This window comes from Gymnodraco acuticeps, unplaced genomic scaffold (assembly GCF_902827175.1).
Source record: "Gymnodraco acuticeps unplaced genomic scaffold, fGymAcu1.1, whole genome shotgun sequence".
In the NCBI taxonomy this organism is placed as follows: domain Eukaryota; kingdom Metazoa; phylum Chordata; class Actinopteri; order Perciformes; family Bathydraconidae; genus Gymnodraco; species Gymnodraco acuticeps.
Genome location: NW_022990047.1, coordinates 3,343,023 through 3,365,786, shown reverse-complemented (window position 1 = coordinate 3,365,786; position 22,764 = coordinate 3,343,023). Strand labels below are relative to the sequence as shown.

The 22,764-nt window shown below is 41.8% G+C and overlaps 1 protein-coding gene across 6 annotated transcripts in view; it reads left to right on the top strand.

The window, feature by feature from the left end:
• Nucleotides 1–22,764, top strand: part of furinb (furin (paired basic amino acid cleaving enzyme) b) — a 119,296-nt gene that overhangs the window by 76,930 nt on the left and 19,602 nt on the right. For all 6 annotated transcript variants that reach the window (XM_034215762.1, XM_034215766.1, XM_034215761.1 and 3 more), the window contains exons 4-6: nt 4,325–4,420; nt 6,330–6,458; nt 6,595–6,671. In XM_034215762.1, coding sequence (XP_034071653.1) covers nt 4,325–4,420; nt 6,330–6,458; nt 6,595–6,671 — 302 coding nt within the window. The remainder of the gene's footprint in view (nt 1–4,324; nt 4,421–6,329; nt 6,459–6,594; nt 6,672–22,764) is intronic.

Below are 22,764 nucleotides of genomic sequence, written 5' to 3'. Positions count from 1 at the left end.
TCAATGCTAAATTCTGGGCTTGTTACAGTGTTTCCTCTCAGTAATCCAGCCGCTGTCTCTCACATTAGCTCCTTTGTCTCGTTTCCTCTGCTCCGTGGTGCTAACATGTCGCTTATCACCATCCCCTTTGAATAATCACACAGTGGCGAGATGACATTGGCAGCTGCAAATGCTTTTACTATTACGCTTGCAAAGGGCTGTTTGTCATTTTCTCTCCACACCCTGCACTTTCTCCATGAAGGACAAAAATCAATTTGCATTGAGGTGGCTGCTGTTGGTTTGGTTAAACGCAGTGTAAGACAGGATACTGCGAGCAGTGTTTCTGAGGGACGTTAACATACATCTATCCATCTCTCTTTGGCTATAAGAGTGTACTTTATGTGCCCTTTACTGAGCCTTACTGTAAAAGAAGTGGTATTTCATATTCTTTATTTCCTCAACCATTGTCATGATCTTATTCCAAGCTGGTCTGTGGCTGTCATTGTGAAACCCACTGGTCCATACTCAGGATGTACAGTTGCAAGAAAAAGTATGTGAACCCTTTGGAATTACCTGGATTTCTGCATAAGTTGGTCATAAAATGTGTTCTGATCTTCATCTAAGTCATAACAATAGACAAACACAGTCTGCTTAAACTAATACCACACAAACAATTATATGTTTTCATGTTTTTATTGAACACACCATGTAAACATTCACAGTGCAGGGTGGAAAAAGTATGTGAACCCCTAGGCTAAAGACTTCTTCAAGAGCTACTTGGAGTCAGGAGTCAGCCAACCTGGAGTCCAATCAATGAGACGAGATTGGAGGTGTTGGTTAAAGCTGCCCTGCCCTATAAAAAATACACACCAGTTTTGAATTTGCTATTCTTAAGAAGCATTGCCAGATGTGAACCATGCCTCGCACAAAAGAGCTCTCAGAAGACCTACGATTAAGAATTGTTGACTTGCATAAAGCTGGAAAGGGTTACAAAAGTATCTCTAAAAGCCTTGATGTTCATCAGTCCACGGTAAGACAAATTGTCTATAAATGGAGAAAGTTCAGCACTGTTGCTACTCTCCCTAGGAGTGGCCGTCCTGTAAAGATGACTGCAAGAGCACAGCGCAGAATGCTCAATGAGGTGAAGAAGAATCCTAGAGTGTCAGCTAGAGACTTAAAGAAATCTCTGGCACATGCTAACATCTCTGTTGATGAATCTTCTATACGTAAAAGTTAAACACTGAACAAGAATGGAGTTCATGGGAGGACACCACGGAGGAAGCCACTGCTGTCCAGAAAAAACATTGCTGCCCATTTGAAGTTTGCAAAAGAGCACCTGGATGTTCCACAGCACTACTGGCAAAATATTCTGTGGACAGATGAAACCAAAGTTGAGTTGTTTGGAAGGAACACACAACGCTATGTGTGGAGAATCCAAAGGGTTACATTACATTTAGCTGACGCTTTTATCCAAAGCGACTTACAATAAGTGCGTTCGACCAACAAAATACAAACTTGAAGAAAACAGAATCATATAAGTACATCAGGTTTCATAGAGCAAAACAATTTCAAGTGCTACTCAACTGGCTTCAGATAAGCCAGTCCTTTATTAGTATATAAGTGCTTTGTTAGTAATTATATCGCTCGAAGTGGAGTCGAAAGAGATGAGTTTTCAGTCTGCGCCGGAAGGTGTATAAGCTTTCTGCTGTCCTGATGTCAATGGGAAGCTCATTCCACCATTTTGGAGCCAGGATAGCAAACCCACGTGTTTTTGCTGATGGGAACTTGGGTCCCCCCCGGGTTCACATACTTTTTCTTGCAACTGTAGATGTTTCAGTATGAGTCACAGGAGGGACTGAAATAAATAATGATATATAGTGTTTGTTGGCATCAAATCATCATAGGTGGTCCATCTCTCTCAGATTGTTTAATTTGAATATGTTGAGAAAGCTGGAGCTTTACAATTATCCTGTTATTCATAGGATTTGTTTTTAATGGTTAAGGAAAGTACAGGCTGTAACTGATGAATATTTTCATTCTCAATGAATCTGTTGACTATTTTCTCAATTAGTCCTTAATTAAATGTCAGAAAATAATAGAAAATGTCTATCATAGACTCTCAAAGTCCAAAGTTATGATTTAAATGTCTTGTTCTGTCTGTTTAAAACCCAAATATATTCAGTTTAATATAATATAAAACAGTTAAAAGATTTTCAATAATATTTGGAGACACAGGAAGGAAAAAGCTACATCAGGCTTAGGGCCCACTCTCGGGTGAATTTATTGTTGTTTTTCTGTCTTTCCACAGGGTTTATTGATAATAACAAAAGAAGATTGAAATACACCAGACTTGTCCTTTAAATGTTTTATCTTTCTCCATAAATTGTGTAAGCAGATTTATAGATCAAAGCTCAGGCTGTCTCTCCGTCTGTCTCTCGGCATTACAAAGAGTCCAGCTCGACTTCTCCTTCATCATCAGACAGAGAAGCCCTCAGGACGTTGTGTGAGAGATGGAACAAATCGGTTTTTTTTCAGGCGGATCGCAGACCTGAGCCACGTTTAGACCGTGATTGCTTCTTTGTGGGGTTTTGTTGGGCTACTCGTTGTCCTTGTCCTTCACCTCAGGGTGGTGTTTCTTCTAGACCGCTGTGTTTTCATTAGTTCTCCATCACTGGCTCTTATGAAAGACATCGATTAGACCTTGTTTTTCTCCATAAGAGTAGATTTTCACACATGTAATCACAAAATATTCAACAATTAACCTTAAAAATAAGATTTCATGACATTGTTTCTACTACGCTGAATGACAGTAATATAGTAAGATGTGAGTTGAATGAATGTGTAAAAAGTTTCATCATTTGCATGAATGGGCTTTATAAATGAGAAGCTATATTTTCCACAGTATCCAGACCATCATCTCATTCATTTATGGGTTGCAATTTTGCTGCAATAATAATGTGGTGTGCAGTTATAAATGTGATGTAATGAGATTGTTCATTAGTCCTGGGTCACGTGAGTAAGGTTAATGGCTTCATTCTCTGAGGCAAAGTTTTCAACTAGGTTACGAGCAGTACCACCCTCGGTAGTTGCACCGAGCCGGTTCTCATTCAGACCACGTGCTTTCTGCTGTGAGAGCATGAAATCATGAAATCAAACAAGAGGAGAAGAATCACTACTCAAATCAACTCTGACGGCAACAAGCAAAGAGGGGAAAAAACTGTTGGAAATAACTTTCTATACTTGAGCAACAAGTTGGACTTTCAGTATCTACCGGGTATTGTACAGGAGATTCACAAGTTTAGACATGCTTCACTTGAGTGCTTTTGACACAGAAGTAGAATGAGTTTAGGCTTTGTCACCTTCAGCAAAAACTCATTTGCATAGGAGGCATTTATCTCTGACAATAATAATGCAAAACAGCTTTTGCTAAAACTGCTTCGGAAGATAAGTGTCTCTTCTATGGTGTCTATGTAAATTCCCTCTGCTGCAGAAATAGCAGTCCAATTTAAAAATATATGGTTTGAATTTGTTGCTCCTTAAGGTTCAACTCATAGCTGAAAAATGTTTGTTAAAGTAGCGCCACAGGTCTTTCCACCTACATCCACTTTTCTTCATGGTAAACAAGGCTCTTCATAGATACTTCTCATTGTTTGGATCTCTGTCATATTCAATTCAGTTTTTTTATGGAAATAGGAGTCTTTTTGTACACTGTTTTTTAAGAAGTGTTACTTATACGGATAAAAACCTCCAGTCTTAATATGATTTTGTCTCACAGCTTGCATATCAAATGTGGCAATTCGTTTTTTTTTGGCTGTCTGGAAAAAGATCTGAACACATATGAAAGTCTATTGGTGTCTTTAATCATTCTTACAACTGACAATAATGCACACAAAGTCAAACACCTGTCAAAATATATACATAAAAGCACGGAAGAAGACGTTAGACAGACATTGCATATTTCACTATTGCGTATTGGCAAGGATGTTTGGAACAGTTTTTTGCTGTTATCAAATGACATATACTATTTGTTGTTTGACATTTAGTGTCACCCCCCCATACCTGTCCTCTGCAAAGCCCAGCAGCTTCCAGGACTTCAAAGGCCCCTTCTCCGGCTCACTGTACGGCAGCCACTTTCCCTCAGCATCAGGGAAGGAAATAAATTAGATTTGCTTCACATCTCTGCTTCTAGTCTGGTTATTGCTATTGGAACACAGCTGGGGCCATGTTTTTTCACCGTCGGTGGGACATTGCAACACTTTCTGAAATGAGAACATTAGTAATGACACAATAGCATGTGAAGATAATTATGTTAACTATGAATTTTCTCTGTGTCTGTACACCCCAGGTCCTGTGGGCGGAGCAGCAAGTGGTGAAAAAAAGGAAGAAGAGGGATATCTATGAAGACCCAACAGACCCCGATTTCCCCAAGCAGTGGTACCTGGTGTGTGATGGTCTCTTATCTTTATAGCCTAGTCCTAATTAGTCTGGCGTTAAAGCAAAATGTCAACCCTTCAGTATGTGTTTTATTTCTCAAATGGCAAACATAGTGTTTTTCGCTGTATAATTTAAGAGCTACAATACATCAGTCAATAGACTGTCTATTGGTTTTTCATGTTTTTGTATTTCCTTTGGAGTGCCTTTTAAGTTTTTGAGGCGAGGGAGATGGTGCTTCTCTGCATTCAGATTTGCTCATAGAAAAGTGTTGTCCTGAAACATTACAGCTCTGCAATTATTTCTAATTAAACCTTGAACGTCTCCTTTTTCAGTCCTGTCTGAACACCACTCAATAGTTTCCACTCTGCAGAAGCTTGTGAGGACACCTAAATGAAGATGTATTCATTATCGCAGCAGCAGAAGTTATTAATTCCCTCATGGTCACTCTGATGAGCATAAATTGAATTGCTGTCTTTTGTACTAACCCTGCAGCCTTTAGGTGTAGCTGCTTCACCACCAGCATTTGGTTTTCACAGTCACGGATATAATGCAATGCATCCCAGAATGCTGGGTTGAAAAGAAAATTAAATGTCAGCACCAAACTAAACTGTATCACCTGTGAAACATTGATAGCAAATGGTCTTGGCAATGTGTCTGTTTCAGAATTCACAGCTTTTCCTCTGAGATGCTTCAATTTGCCCTAATCTGCTCTTTTTTCTTTTCTGTATGCACAAAAACCTCCGTCTCTGCAACGGATTAATGACAACATTGACTATCCTAGACATAAATCTCCAGGCGAATAGAAGTTGTGAAACCACCTCTGCCATTCAGCATTATACCTCTAATCGTCTAAGGGCGGAAACCCTTTCTTCTCCTAAATAAAATATTCCATGCAGCTTTGATTTTAAAACCAAACAAAGATGCTTTGGCTTAATCCATAATCCACCAATGCTGAAATGTTGTCTTGGATGTAGGACCAATATTTTCTTATCAAAGGCTTTTATATTGGTTTATTCTGGTACATGGGCTTCATCAGTTTCTAGCAAACATTTATTTAAGATCTGTATTGCATGGTGTGTGTGTGTGTGTATATATGTGTGTGTGTGTGTGTGTGTGTGTGTGTGTGTGTGTGTGTGTGTGTGTGTGTGTGTGTGTGTGTGTGTGTGTGTGTGTGTGTGTGTGTGGTGTGTGTGTGTGTGTGTGTGTGTGTGTGTGTGTGGTGTGTGTGTGTGTGTGTGTGTGTGTGTGTGTGTGTGTGTGTGTGTGTGTGTGTGTGTGTGTGTGTGTGTGTGTGTTCCACGCCCACTTCCAAGAATTTAAGCTACTTACCTAAGCAGCCAGGCATCCTCGGAGAAGTGCAGATGCAGGAGTCGTGCCCTGTGGAGAGAAATCAGCAGGAAACAGAAAAGCGGCAGAGAATGTTGTATGTGATGTCTTTTCCATTTCTACTGGTGTTTATCTTTAACCATCTCTTTCACCTCCGGCGCTCACTGCTCTTTATACTTCTCACTGTGCCAAATATCTCATCCAAATCAAGCTTTACCACTCCGTATCCCCCTATTTGTCTGCCTCCCTTCCCCCTATTTCTTCAGTGAGAGTGGGAAATGCTCTCACCGATTTCTGACCTGCAACAGGTTTTCAGTTTTTTTCTTCTGACAGCGTAACTACAGCATGTAGCTCACACTGTGCAGCTCAGCCGAGGAGGCAGACATGAACCACCTCTGATCTTTCTTCCCTTTTAGGTCTTTGTGGTTTTCCTTTATTGAGCATTTCTGTTTTTATCATAAAATTGTGTCGACTCTGCAGATTGATTCTCACACACACACATTATACACTAGTCCTTTAATGCCGGTTTGTCTTGGAAGTGTCCGTCACAGCAGATTGACAGCTGAACAAAAGCCTTGTGTCTCTTCCAGACCACCCCGTCACATCAAGACCTGAATACCAAAATAGCCTGGGCCCAAGGCTACACAGGGAAAGGTGTTGTGGTGACAATCCTGGACGATGGAATTGAAAAGGACCACCCAGACCTCATCAGCAATTACGTAAGTCAAAAATACAAAGAGGCATGACAAAGCCTCCCCACTTACAGAACATTTCTGAGAAAAATGGAACAAAGTTAATTACATGGAGTTAAAATTGGCGTGATTGATGCCCTAACCATTTTCTGGTTTCTCTTAGGACCCTGAGGCCAGCTACGATGTTAATGATGGAGATGCTGACCCCCAACCAAGATACACGCAACGAAATGAGAACAGGTAATTTGGAAAAAGCAGCAAAACTGGCAACATCACTACTAGGAATAAATCTTTACTGCCTCAAAATGAACTTTCAATCTTTAGAAAATTGGCATACATGAGCAGACATTTTTTATTTCCTTGTGAGAGTGGCAAGCACACCAATAAACTGAGAAATAAAATGGAGTGGGATTTATTTTTTTATTTTTTTACTTAATAACCCCTGTCCAAGTGTAAGTTGACAGCGAAAGACAGTGTTGAGAAGGCACCAAGTCTATAAAGCTTTTGGTTCAGTGCTTTTGGCCACAGCATTAACATTTAGAAACCAATTATATAAAGTTTGAAGGCACTGGTGCAGTCATTCTGCAAAGTCTTGAAAGATTGTTCCCTTTTTTCTCCATCCTTGCTTCAGTAAACACGCCAAGCTGCTGCAGCTGCATTTCAACATCTAGCCCCACAGCCACTTATTTGTTGCTAATACAATCCTTGTTTACTTGCCCTCAGTGATTCATGCCGTTCCCCTCCAGTCTTTGGTCGCATTAAAACACGTCCTCCTCCCTTCTCCCATGTTTCTCCAACACCACGGTCTTCTGCCTGAGCCGAATCCCCCTGGAGCAGATGAGAAGCTTCATCCCGCTTCTGAAATAGCACAGCAGGATTTGTCTCAAATCTCTCCCTTTTTCTGGGACGACTGCCACCAAGTCTTTTTGTAGTTGTTTGTTTTTGTTCTTTATTTCGGGTTTCAAAGCGCAGTTGGTCAGAGGGAGAAGAGAAATCAGCTTAGCAAGTTTTCATGAGATTGTAGAAACTTTCGTATGAGAATATAGATTCTGCGCAGAGGTTCTGAGTCGAACTTTGGCATCCATCTATCTCTCTTTGTTTTTTGTTGTTGTCCTTATCTGAAATATGATCTATTCATCTACAGTATTTATTCATCTTGAAAGAGGCTGGCATCAGCAGTTTTCAGAGCAGAGGCCTTGTTTCTTGTCCTTGCCAGCAGCTAGAGCAACCACGCAGAGCGACCCCAAGCCCTCTGTCAGAGCAAAGTAGATCCCACTCTGTCCTGCTGATGGAACAAAGCTCTACTGGAGGGGATTACTCCCTGCCTCTGGTTCACTTCTACTCCCAATCTGCACCATGCTATTACTTCAGAAAGACACACAACAATACAAGCACACAGGGCGCAAAGATTTGGACTTGCATACTCTGCACTACCCATGTCGATGGAACTGCCACAGCGATTACCTCTGACAGGATCAATTTACAGGCATAGGAAATGAAAAGCATGGGTGTGTCTATGTGTCTACGCCGATGTTTGGAGCAAATGATATCCAATGAGTTATGTAAATCAGCAGCAAGTAATACGGTGCGACAGTGAGTAATACACAACCCCCTCACTATGAGATGATATGAATATATTCATAGGACAACAAAAAGCAAAGGAGAGTCAGAAGAGGTTATTTTCCACAGCCATGAAGGCCAGTTCATTTGTACTGATGACACGCAAGGCTGATTTTTAAATTCCCATCTCCGGGTTCCTCCTTAGAGGCTCTGTAGTGTTGACTTGGCAGATCTGGCAGATTTTGTTGAAGGCTGTGCAGGCCATGTTGAAGGCTGCTTGAAGTTTTGCCAAGCAGGTAATCCGCTTGTGCTGTATCATGTCAATGTTTGTGTAATTTTGTTCTCGATTTTTTTCTCCATTCCTCCGCATTATGTCGGTGTGATTTGGGCGCAGAGAGTCGGTCTAATGGCAGAGACAAACAGGAATGATTCCACCTCCTGCCCGCAGCCTGTCATTAAACCTGAATGCTATCATTTTCTAAAAACCTCAACCTTAATCATTATCCAGCTTTATCATCATAATAAAACATAATTTTGTTTCCATATCTATTATTTATGAGGTTTAATGTCGACCATTTTGTTCCTTTTCAAGATCACAGGATTAGTTAACTAAGATTTATAAACATGAAATTAATATTGAATCATCACCCAGTCTGTAGGGATACACATTATTCTTCAGAAAGTATTCATCCTGTATCAATTTGTTTTAATTAAATAAATACATTACAATCTCGTCACAATCTAAACAATAAAAAATCCCTAAACAGTTATTTAATTTCCAAATCTTTAAAAAATCAATTAAAATCTTTAAAGTTTTGAGTCCTTTAGTCAAGTAACACTGAATGATATTCACTGTCCTGACACCTCTGGGGTCCTGACTGGGTAAAACAGATCATTAAATGAAAGACGATAAAGATCATAATCTTGCCCTGCTAAGCCTATAACTGCTTACTGATCCCATATATCAGATCTTATTCATTCAGCATAAAAACTGCACACCACTGGAGCTCTTTGAGGGGTGAGGTTTTTGCTGTGGTGATTAAATGTCACCTTCCAGGTTGTAAACTGTCTCCATCTCTCCTCTAACTTGCCTGTGGAGAGCTGTTAGCATCTGTAGGGAACTTTTCACAGGGGTCCATTAATTGAGAAAAATGATTGGCATGCAGCACAGCCTTGTGTGCTTTCAGTCCAAACCAACCCGCCAGCCCCCTGGATAGTAAAGTGACTCGAAATCAAGGCTGAGAAGATGAAGGAAGGGGTGCAGCGGCTCGTCTGGTTGATGGCGTGGAGAAAGACCAAGAGGAGTGTTGGCCCGTCCCTCTCGTCCTATCAAATTGCTTTGTCCTTGGTGGTGAAATGTGTTTACTGACCATGAAAGTGCTTCTTCAGCAAAAATACAATGGATAGGAACAAAATGTAAATGCACTGCACCAGATGCTGCAGAAGAAACACACCTGTTCATCATTAAATTGTTTCATTTCAATCAATTAAAACATTATAATCCACATCAGTCAGGTACAGCTGTTTAAAGGCCTGCAATCTTAGATTACTCCTTCAAATTAAATGTTTTACATTTGAAAAGGTTGGGAAAATAATTATTAATGTTAGTTAACATGTCAATAGATTCATAAATGTTTAAGCAACAAATTGATGTTCTGATAGAAGAAAAACTTTCCTGGATTGTTTCTCATGAATAAAACATTCAAATGTTTTACATATTAACAAATCATTCCAAAAACTGTACTTGTTTTCAAACTGTACTTTATCCCTTTTCAGAGATTTCTGGCTGATTGGACATTCATTCATAATTTTACTTACTTACTTAAATCAAAATGTGACAGCCACAGAGGTTAAATGTTTATATGCCACACTGTAAACACAACATTTAAAATATGCCACTGGGCTATATATTGTGTTCTTGGCTGGCAGAAAATAAGTCTTAATCCAATTAGAATTCAGGCCGCGATACCAGTAAATGGCAACAGGGTAAAGTAATGTTTGTGCGCTGTGTCCTTGGCCAAAAGGCTGGCGGCATGTGTTTTCTTAGTCCTGAGACATTCACTGTTTGAGTACGTGAATGCAGATGATAATGCCTGTCCCGGGCCTGCTGCACACAGACTGCACGCATATCTATATCTGTATGGAGGTAATAAACCTGAGTTGTCAAGGGTGCGCTATAGGACAAATCAGACTGAAGGAGAACACAAATCAGAGAAGACGGCTTCCTCCTGCGTCGCTGTTATCGCGCCTCTGTAACAGTGTTTTGACACAGCAGGTCGCAACGCGCTGCACTGACTTCAATGCTGACACATTTTAATACACAACATTTTGTGGAATTGACATTCCTCAAGCATCTGGATTCATCGGCTTATATCAAGTATGTTTTTTGACAAGAAATATATAGTCCGTCCTATGAAGTCAAGCGCAGAAGACATTTCTAAACAGAGAAACTTGAGTCCGTCAAATAAGACCCTAGCTGTTTCTCAATCCACTGTTGCACAGAGATTTACACTCTATGCAGAAAAAAAGCAATTAAAATGTTGTAAAGTAAAGAACCTTGGTAAAGAAGAAAACTTGTGTAATCCTTTTTATGAGACTTGTTTCAGCCTTGACAGTTTGACAAACATGTGTTGACTGTTTGCTGTGAGTGGAGAAGGAACAATAAGAATACAAGAGAAATCTTCGAGGAAAAATATATGTGTTCTTTATTTACTCTGGCCATCTGACACTGCAGATAAATGCCCTTCACTGTTTGCACTGGGTTTATCAATTATTGTTTGCAAAGCTGCCATCCTTTGTGAAGCCTGAATAATGTAACTCCGCTCCCCCCTCATCTTGTTTATTCTGTCGGGGACAGCTTGTTTACCTACCAGACAGCAGGCAGACTTTTTTGGAGGTGATGTTGGCACGGCAGGGATGTCACTCTTTAACCAGATTCCTCAGGCTTTCTCTATACTTTCCTGCTATTGTTTTTTCACCCAAGAAAAAGTTTGATTAAAAGCTGCTATACTCTAACCATTTATAAAAATAATAGACACAATTGATTTGAGGAGGTAGTCCGATCACCTGGAGTCTTGTATTATAATCTTGCTCAGTTTTCCATGAAATTAATTGTATTGCTTTCAAGCCCCTTGCTTGTGATGTTTGATTTAGCTTTGTTTTGTCAGCAGGACCAAGGTAAAACTGCTGGCCCAATTTGAATGTTACTTGGTAGAAGGACGTAGACTGCTCAAAGGAAGAGCCCATTACCTATGGATCAGTTCCAAATCATAGCGCGAATACACATGATGTTTCACTTATGGAAATGGCCTTGTCGGAGGACTGAGCTTCCGGAGTGCCTTCTAGTTTTAACATGTTTTATTGCTAGGCAGACTTTAACTAATTTGTATTCCAGTTACCCACACCACTTTGCATCTCCTTGTGTTCATTTATGTCCTTTTCAGAAAACTTTACAATGGGCAATGGCCATTCAGTAGCTACCTTTCAGCACTAATATGTATTTGCGAATTTTCAAAACTAGAGAAATCTGTAATTTATTTTCTCACCTGGCTGTTTTTGTAGGGCAGGCTGCCCGTGCAGATAATTCGGATTGAAATTTAAAATATTCAAGAAAGATTGAAGCGTTTGTAGCAGTGGCCGCAGAATAAATATATTAATTTAACAGTTTGGTTAAACCACTAACTCCGACAACGCCACCCCGGGAATTTCACCCAGGGAAATGTGACAAGTTTTAAGTCACTAGGACACACAGGTTCGGTTACTCATGGAACAAGAGACGTGGTTCAATTATCAAAAATAGAACAGTTTATTTGTATACAATAGTAAAAATACAATTTATAAAAACAGTCACACAGGGCTATATCCAAAAGGGAGAACGAACAAGGGGGCTGAGGCTTACCAGTGGGGGAGAGGGTCAACGAATGAGTAGAGGGATCCCACAAAAACAAACTTAAGTCACCCCGGTCACACGTGTTCCACACTCACACAATCACACGGAGAAAAGATCCAAAAACCCGGGGGAAGCACAGCACACGGAAAGGGGGAAGCCACCACCTCGGACACCAATACCACCACCTTCAGCTCTCAGTAACTAAAACAGGAAAACCAGGGAAAACACAATAAGTGGGGGACAAAAACACAGAATGACTCAAAATGAAATAAACCAAAATAAGCCGCAATCATGCGGCATAAACAAAACTATGCAAAAAGCAAAGAAAGAAAACCTAAACCAAAATCATATAAACAAACAATGATTTGACCAAAGATATATCGACACTAATTAAGTATAAAATAAGCCAAAAGAAAAGAAAGAAAATAACAAAAGAAAATAGGAATAAACAAAAATAAACTATTAATGAAAAGGAACAAAGTAAACAAAATAGTTGAAATTGGTGAAGGAAAGAATAACTAAACAGAAGGAGTTAGCCCAGCAGTCCAGTCACTAAAATACCACTAGGGGAGCGGACCTCTAGTACAGAGTAGGCCACGCTAAACCGGCCCAACCACAGTAGCCAAAGGCGAACAATCTAAGTAGTGTCCAGCAGCACAGGATCGGTAGGGCATGTGATGATACTGCCGTAGGCAATGCCAAACCGGACCAGACACGATAGCCAGACGCAGACAATCAACTAGCACTTAGCAGCACACAGGATCAGCAGTACGGGTGATGACCCTGCGCCAGAAACCCGTCTCTTTTCGATGCAGCAAAACAGCAGCGGTTCTTTAAAGCCTTAGCTTGGCCCTAGATTAACAATAAACACACAAGTATAATATTAATGTTCAGGAAAGGTGTGGTGAATGGACTGAACAAATCGCCGTACATACCGATCAGGTAGAGAGGAGAGAGTTTCATGCTCTCTATGTTACGGCTACTTGACGGGCATCGCTAGGAAGACCCTCCGCTTTACAAAACAAAACGTGACTACACGTAAGTATGATAAATTGCGAAACTTTACCTGAAGCCAACTATTCTCCAACAACATACCTACGCCGGTGGCGGAAGCAAAACACGGCAAGAACGGAAGTGGGTTGGTCTGGGCACCAGCGAACAAGAGGCCGCCAGCTAGAAGCCTCTGCTCCTTTATAGGGTACCCCCTGGCGGTGATAGGCTAAAAATAATATGCCTTACAACACTATTTACTGCTCATCCTGCCACAATCTACCCCCCCCATTTTCATCGTCGCCCCGATGATGTACAAATCAAGCCCAGGTTAGCTAACCTCGGCCCAAGGTCTAAAGATGACAGACACCGAGTTAGACACCGGACCAGGAGAGTTTTTAGCCACAGGCGCCAATTCTCCCAACGCTCTCGGGAGATGATGGACATTAGGATGCTGCCCAGCGGTTAACCGTGGTGTCCGTCGCAAGGTCACTGCGCTAGATTCGGGGCAAGTGGATGGAGGGATAGCCAAGCGAGGGGAAGGCAACTCTGGCATGGCAGCGAGAGCTACCGAAGGACCGGCCTCAATGGAGGCTTCGTCAGATGGTGGAGGCAGCCACCAAGGGGTTTCTGGGGTCACCACAGCTGATCTGGTAGAAGGAGGATTCGGAGCTTCATTTCTTGAAACCCACAGGTCACCATCAAAGGAAAGCTCATCATCTGACTGTGGTGAGTCAGGAGGAATTGAGAGAGGGACAGGGACATCATCTGGAGACCATCTGGAGTGTGTGCCAATCACAGCTTTCAACAAAGTGCGGTTGACCCGTTTGGTTTTGGTCAGGTCGTTTGCAGGTGCAATCGTGTACACCGAACCGCCGTTTGGTGCTTTCACCACTATATACCTGACAGAACTCCAAATATCCCTGATCTTATGGCGCCCTCTTGCACCACAATCTTGCAACCAGACTAACTGGCCCTCGTTCAATGGGACATCTTTGACATACTGGTCATGGCACCTCTTTCTGCGCTCTGCTGCAGTTTTTAACCTCTCTTGAGCTCCTTCAAAGGCAATTTGCAATTTTGCCTGATGCTCCTGAATCCCCTCATGGACAGGACCACCGACTGGATCAGGGACTCTACCCAACAGAAAATCCACTGGGAGCCTTGGCTCTTGTCCAAACAACAAGAATGGAGATTCACCAGTTGACTGATGGGGAGTAGTGTTGTACGAATACAGTAGTTGTGGCAAGCAAGAGTTCCAATCCCGTTTCCGAGACACAGGCAGAGTACGCAGCAAGTTGTGAAGGGTTCGGTTGAACCGTTCACATTGACCATTGCCTGCCGGATGGTAGGGAGTAGTGCGAGATTTTTCGATGTTATAGAGGCTGCAAAGTTGTTGGATAAGAATGCTCTCAAAGTTTCGGCCTTGGTCTGAATGTATACGGGCTGGGACACCAAACTTTGAAAACCATTCTGTGACCAGAACTTGAGCCACAGTGGAGGCTCGTTGGTCGCGGGTGGCAAAGGCCAAAGTGTACTTGCTAAAAATGTCTGTAATTACAAGGACATTTTCCAACCTACTATAGGTGGGCTCCAAGACAGTGAAGTCAATGGCTAGAATTTCATTGGGTCTAGAAGCCAGCAAGTGTCCCATGGGAGCCGCTGGTCGAGTGTCCTTGGCAATTTGACACCTCTCACAACTGCTGCACCAATGTACCACCTCGGAGGACATACCTGGCCAGTAACACCGCTGCCTAAGTAGCTCCAAGGTTCTTTCAATACCTTGGTGGCCATGCCTCTGGTGGACTTCGGTGAGCACCTGCTCTCTCAAAGCAGCTAGCAAAAGCAGCTGCAGAACTGCTTCAGCCCCATCAGAGCAAAAGATCTGGCGATAGAGGACCCCACTCCTCTCAACTAACCGGTCCCATTGGCAGAGCAGTGCCAATGCTTGCCAGGACAACTGCTTCCTCTCATCATTGCTTGGATGCTGCCTCCTTCTCCAGAACACCAAGAGTTCCTGAAGGACGGGGTCGGCTTGCTGAAGTGCCTCCATATCAGACTGTGTATGATGAGGCAAGGCTATGACAGCTGCTTGGGCCGGGTTTAATTCAAAGAGCTGCAACTCAAAGCTAGCATAGCTAGTTACAGGGTGAACTGGTGAAGCAATCGGCATTGGAGGCTAGCTCTAAACACTGATGCAATGCCCCCACCGAGGCCGGTGGTAGGCCTACGGGGGGAGCTGAAGAATGTACAGTCAGGAGGAAGAAGTTCAGAGAACGGTGTATACTCGCCAGCGTGGACCCAGGTCTCCGTCAGAAACATAAAATCCAGTTCACAAGAGGTGAAGAAGTCGTTTAGCAAGAACGTATTGTTTGCTATTGACCTAGCATTTAATAAAGCCATGCAAAGTTTTTGCTCCGGGCTTGTCGAAGGTGTACTGTAGTGCGTCTCAGCTGACGGAGATGTGTGTGTTCAACGCCGCGCGGGCCGGGAGCAGCCAGTCGGGCAGGAGAGGCTGCCAGCGGGCTCAGCAGAGGCCGCAGCTCCGGGAAGACGGAGCGAATCCAGCGCTCCCTCACATGGCGTGCAGCGGGAGGGCCGTGACGTCCGTGGTGTTGATACGTCCTGGAAGAAGCCATCATGTGAGTTTTAAGATGGACCAGTGCACCACCACGCTTTCCCCGTCGTCTGAAGCGCTTTTGGCGAGGCGGGATGCAGGGCAGCCGGGGATATCCAACAGCAGAGGCAGGGGGAACGGTCCCTGGCCGCCAGAAGCATGTCCGGGCAGTAATATAGGCTCCAGTGAGGGTCTGAGGTGGAGGAGAGCTTGGCGATCATAAAATAACAGAGCAGAGACATTCTGACAAACATAAAATAAAAATATAAACAGGATAGCTAAAAGCAGAGAGCTGGTGGAGCGGCGAGCCGACACAGGCGCCATCTTGAATTCCGTCGCCAATAAGAGAAAGTAAGGGAGAGAGAGAGAGGTTAAGGATGCTGAATAACACAGTGTTAGCAGTGAAATAGTTTGCAAAATTCTTGAATCCAGATTCCTTGCAGTCTGAGTCGGGGAAACAACAGAGGGGCCGATGTTGATTGTTAGGTCAAGAGTGGGACAATCTTTTCCCGGAAGGAAAAGCAGTTCAGTCTTGTCAAGGTTGAGCTTGAGGTGGTGAGCAGACATCCACTGAGAGATGTCAGCTAGACAAGCAGAGATGCGTGCGACGACCTGGGTCTCTGAGCGGGGAAAGGACAGAATTAATTGGGTGTCGTCAGCGTAGCGGTGGTATGAAAAACCATGCGGGCTAATGACTGATCCGAGCGAGTTTGTGTACAGAGAGAAGAGGAGGGGACCTTACTGTAAAAATACATTTAGATTTCTGGCCCCTCATTCTGTAGGGTTTATATGTCCTTTGCTCTATTTCTGCATGAGTGTTTTCCAACATAATGATATGAAAGTCAGATGGATTGATGACTCTAATTGCCTTTAGGCATGAACGGTCATGACAGATACGCTGTCTGTCGACATTTGCCTGATGATGGACTGAGAACTCTTCCAAAGTGTTTCTCTGCCAAAGATATTAAAATGTTATCTGATCATCTTCCCTACAAAGCTGCAGACAGCACTTTTGTGTTTGACCAAACAATGAAGAGATCTCACACTGCAGTGTAACGATTCCAAACAGACCTGCCGGAGGCTACATCTTAACTGAGCTGAGCAGAAAATAGCCTAATCCTTTTTGCGTTGAACGGACCCCATTCAGTCCCTTTAAAACAGATATAAACCACGGATCCTACAGTTTGGACGAGCACAGGTTAGACATCAGTCACACTTGGTAAAGCATATTCCATACACATGCTCTACAACACAACCCAAACACTACATGAGTGGGTATGTGTGATAATATGAATATACCATCTGTAAACAGAAATTCTCAATGCTTGAATACACGTCTTTCTGTTAAAAATACTATATGAGACAGTGTGTCCTGCCAGCATGGAGGAATAATCTTCTTTTCTCCCTCATCTGCTGGTGGTAACACCCACACAACTGTTCAACTTTTGGATGAACTCATTTTGCTTGAATGAGTGCTCAACCAATTTGATCCGAGTTTGTTAATACTACTCAGCCTTTTAAAATAGCTGTATATGGATTTAAAGGAGATCTTTAAAACTTGAAACGTTTTACCAGAGATCCCTTTCAAACTGGAGATCGCATTATAGGAAATGCAGGGTTTCGAATTGAGACACACTAGGGACTTAATATTCAATAACTGGAGTGCCACTTTAAGGTGGATTTATAGTTTTGCATTAAGGGGTTATTCATGTAGCAATACCAGAGGCTATGCCCTACCTGACATAAGCCTTCTAAAAAATGGAACCACTTCAGGGCTGCTCCACTTATATTGAGATACTATTTGAGACAACGAGAACTGTGATTGGTCACCATGGCCTGCTTATGTTGTTCCTTAACTTCTCTTAGTACTATATCTGCTTGGAAACAGTCTACTTTTCAGTAATAAGACAAGGCAAACCTTCCCACCATCTATCACACTGTAAATGAAAGAATGTAAGTATAGTTACTGTGGGGAAGATAATTAAACCTCAAAAGAGCCTCCTCAAAAACAATACATTTGTTTGATGCTGCCATGGGGAAATCAACTACTGAAAACAGACACTTAACTCGAAGTCTAAATCTTCGCTGCAAGCAGAATTCCATTGTTTCAAGTTTTAGTTTTTCAGGTTGGGGTAAATGCTTGTTTTTGGATTAGATCAATATTGAGGCACCTTCCATAAGATACATACTGAATACTTTGCATTTATAGACTGCACTTTACAGTATATTGACTCTGTGTGGTCTGTGGTTACGTTGCATTATGTCCAGAGAGATTGTGTTGGGAGTCTCCAGTAAATCGCAGTGCAAGGACTTTACCAAAAACGGCCCCTTGTCCTGAGGAGGAGAGATAAAAGCATTACCTCCCTCTGTCCCTTTGCTCCTTCTGATGAGATAGTGGAGGTCACATTGGCTGGGTGAATAGAGCGTCTCAAGTTCAGCGCCCTTTAATCGAAGCTGTGTTTAAGCTTTGTCGGCTCTTTTCTCCACAGTTTGTCTTTTGAACAAAGCTTGTAGCTGTATGCCATCCTCCGACTCGCACTCCAATGATTTATTTACCGTGATTGTCTTTCTCCGAGATGAGCCTGAACTATTTTGAAAGCGTCTTGTTCTCACATCTCTTGAATAAACTTTAGCTGTTCAAACTACACTTACGCGTGCCCCCTAGAGGCGTTGTGTCTGGCAACTCCTCCAATCTATTTTAAATGGATATAGAAAGGAGGCTTTCAGTAAACCGTCTTGGAAATCATTTCATTTCAGGGACGTTTGACAGATAGAATTGTGACTTTGCCTCAAACACTTTTGTCTGCTCTGGAACGCCTGAGCCTCCCTGGATATATGAGGCTGTCTAGTTGCTTTGGCTGAATTCAATCCAGGCAAATCACTCATTGGCACACATACACACACAAAACAGCTGCATCTTGGTGTGTACTGACGCTCCATAAACATGACCTCTATGTGTTCACGCTGCCCATCCTGGCTCGATCCCCTACCTGGCTTAACATCTGTTGCTCCTTGGTGTGAGGATATGTGCTGTCTGGAGCAGAACCGTATTGTTTACTGTGCTGTGGATGAGACAATAAATGTGCGTGCACGTATCTCCATCTGAAGGCATTCCAAACCATATCACATAACAAACCTTCACCGATTTTAATTTGAAGTCTAAAGAAAATGTGCTTCATTGTTTTCCAAGTTGAGCTGACATTGGTTGGTGGAATCACAGCGTCTCTTATCAGATATTATTTTTTAAAAATCCTTCACATACACTCAGAGCATCTTTATGTTTTCAAAAGGCAAAGCATTTTATCTGTTTCTTATTAAAACAAAAGTCTTCTAGTGTTGACATTTGAAGCTGCTTCTTGCAGTGCAATGCGACTGCAAATGCCTCCACAATGTAAGCTGCCATCTGGCTGGCCACGGTGCTGAATAAATGTGTTTTTGGCCAGTGTGAATGGTTTCAGGCTCCCTGAATACTGAATGAATAAGAATGTGTTCCCATTAGAAGTAATCTGCCTCTGTGTTTACTCAGTAGTGTTCCAAAACGAGAAAATTAACAACACTGCAAAAGCAAGTGTGACATATAAATGCCTCTGAACTGAAGCTAAACTTCACAACTTCACAACAAGTGCAAACCTGAAGTTGTGTTTATCATTTTAAGGCATCGTATCCAAGTAAAAAAAGCTCATAAATTGGAGCTTGGTCTTTATCCCTGCTCATTAAATGTACAAACTACTGATCAGCAGGGAGCCACTGCAACATTCTATTACAGAAGAAGAACTGAAATAGGAATATCAAAGTATAAAAATGCAGTAAGTCGGTATGTCCTTGAGTAGCACCGTCTTTCTCAGTGTCTTCTCACTCAGATTGTTATTGTGAGCGTCCACTCAAACATAACATGATTGAGTGGTGTGGTAGGGTGAGTACAGCCAGTCAGTCAGATTTAGACATTTGTTTAGCAGTGAGCTAAAAATGTAATGCCTCTTTAGCGCTCTGATTAAACAATAGAGACTACTTTAAAGACCACTTCACACGCAGACGTCCTGCTGTACGGAGATTAGCATAACGGGAGGCTGAATATCTGAGACTGTGGACCCTCCTAAAGCTTTACCAACTGGGTGTTTATTTTATAATTAGACAAAAGGACTGATTTTTGTAAATCATAATGACTCTCTTGTGCTTATGAGGTCAGCTATTTAGTGTGGCTTTTTCTCATAAGCGCCTGCTGCTACATAACATTGCTAATAAATTGCCTCCTCAAGTAATAAGTCCTAATTTAACCCCCGAGCACATATATGGTTCTGTAGGGAGCCGTCAAGTCTCCATCAACTGCTGCCATTTATTAAAGCTAGTTAGCTGTACAATAATGTAGTTTGACCTCTTGATAGCAATGATATTAATTTAATTGCATTTTTGATGTATTACACCCTGCAATATGTTGTGCCAAGGTCCTTGTAAGGGCATGTCTGTCAGTGAAAAATGTGCCCTGTCAGGCCAGTTGATTACTTGTTAAAAAATCACTGCAATGCTTGTAGTTGTTGACAGCTAAATAAATGATTTGTAAGAAGGTAACATTGTTTATTCCACATCATCTTTTCTGATGACAAGCGTTTTGTTCTTTGACATTTGTGTAAAAAATAATGTCAGGAGAAGAATGAGGAAGAATACAGCAGTGAACCTTTGCTGAAATGTTTAAGAGTGAACAAAGAGTGAGAATTAGCAGGTGGGTAATGTATCACAGAGCTACACAGAGTCTAATCAGGATCCCAGCTGGAGGCGTAGCCTGCTCTGACCCTGTGAAATGACTTTGTCCTCTGCCTCATCATCAGTGGGAGGTTAGGAGATCAAAAAGAAAGTAATGTTTGGCTCTTTCAAAACAATACTGTGGATGTAATTAGCTTTGTTCCGATAACATTCACGCAGAGACGGGTGTGAAACTGTACACCTCCTAATCAGATCTGCACTGTAATCAGCAGACAATCTTAATGACCTTTGTTAAATGCCAAATCTGTCTGCGCCATCCATTTCGCAGTCTGATCACACCGCGTCAACCCCTGAAGTCAATGAAACAAATTGAATCCATCCCACTAATGATTACTTTTGTTTTGGCCTTAGACTAGCTGTAAAGTTATCAGTTTGGTAATTTTACTGTTATAAGACCGGATCTGTGGTAAATAAAGCATGATTCTTTTTTTGGGTTGGAGGGAATGTTGTTTGTTAAGCTAGTTTGACATCGAGACAACTGTCTGGGGGAACCTGTCTGTTCTCTGAAACTCAAGACTGGTTGAAGGTATTAATGAGGCACTCAGTGAATAATTCATGTACATCGATAACATCTCATATCTCATTTGAATGGCCAGTGACGGTCAAGGTTAAGTTGGTTTTAGACAGGTCTCATCTTCATGTGTCACTTCTTGATGGGAAATGCCTATATTCTGTAACTCTGTAGCTAAAACAAAAAAGAGCTGAAAAGAGGAGCTGTCTGAAGTGGCTGTGTTTAAAACGAGGAGGATTGTGGAAGTACTCATTATATACTACTATATATACCCAGAGGTATCTGCTGTGATACAGTATGGATCATTCATCCAGGAGCAAATTGGTTGGAAAAACACTGTTTTTCTGTACATAAAAAAGTGGTTTTAAATCAACTATGCTTCTATCGCATTGAATATTCATGACAAGAGAAAAAAGAATCAAAGTTTATATTTACTTTGAAAGCTAGACTGACACACAAGAATGGAAAATGCTCATGTGAGTGTGTTTTAAAGGTCTTTGAACACTGAAAAGCAGTTGGGATTTGTAGGAATTAATACAAAAAGCACAGAAATCACAATTGTTTACACTTTCTATGAAGCACAGATCTCTGGTGCATTATGATGGCGTTAATAGTGAATTACAACTAATGCTTTATGACTACGCTCCAATAAAAATCCATGCAGTATCATAAGTAGTGGTGCACGATAATTATTATCGGTCCGATATTAGGAATTATGACGTCATCCCGATAAACCCGATAACAGTATTAATAGCCCCGATAATATACAATATATTTTTTGGGTAAAAAAATTAATATAAATACTGCGGTGTGGGTGGATTGGGATGAGGGGCGCTTGTTTTTCACTCGGCTCCTCCCGTTTTGCCAGTACTGTGGTAGTGGTTTAGGAAGAGGGGAGTTTTTCACAAATCCAGCGCTCCCTAACTCATGCCTAGCTGCGACGTAAATGGTGTGCGGCCGTGAAGCCAGGACAGTAAACAAACATGTCGTCGGTAGTATGGGACTATTTCAAAGTTTCAGTTAGATAGTTCGCTTGCTATTTGTATTAACAAATGCAAGAAGTTCCACGAGGAGGGAAAAAGGCAACGAGCTATAATACTTCCAACCTAATTAGTCACCTGAAACATCGCCATCGCTACGATGGTGTGTTAAAAGCGTACGAAGATGCCTGCGCTGCTAAACTAGCGGCGAATCCAAAGCCAGCTGCAAAGGCACCGGGGCTTTTACCTATCGACGAGGCTTTTGAAAAAGGCAAGAACTTTATTTGGGAAAATAAATATGGTCACTTTGAAGAGTCAAAACTGTTCTTGGCTTTGTTTTGTACGGTGGCCCTGAAGTGCAAGACACCACAGCATTTCAGAAAACGCAGCAGCATTTCAGAAAACGCTGTGGCGTTTTGTGAAATGCTGCGGCGTTTTGTGAAATGTTGCGGCGTTTTCTGAAATGCTGTTGTGTTTTTGTGAAATGCTGTGGTGTTTTGTGAAATGCTGTAGCGTTTTGTGAAATGCTGTTGTGTTTTGTGAAATGCTGTGGTGTCTTGCACTTCAGGGCCACCTTAGTTTTGTTCATAGTAGTAATGCTCATGTCATTTGCTCACTACTAGTCTTTTTTTTACCACCAGGTGTGCAAAAAACTACAGGTACATTTAATATATATATATATTATATTATTATCGTTTATCGGTATCGGTCTTGAGAAGCAGGAAGTTATCGGTATCGGTTTCAAAAAACCAATATCGTGCATCCCTAATCATAAGTTATTATTGTATATGTTAAGTGAAGTGTCGTCCATGTCATTGCATCTATAATAATGCATTATTAATCATAATGTTTTAATATTGACAGTAAAGTAGAATGAATCTTCATGTTTAATGATCACTATGCTGCAAAGATTATTTTGAATGCATGGACATGTTCTACGATTAATTCACCATGAACATTTTGATATGCATATACACTGAACAAAAATATAAATGCAACACTTTTGTTTTTGCTCCCATTTTTCATGA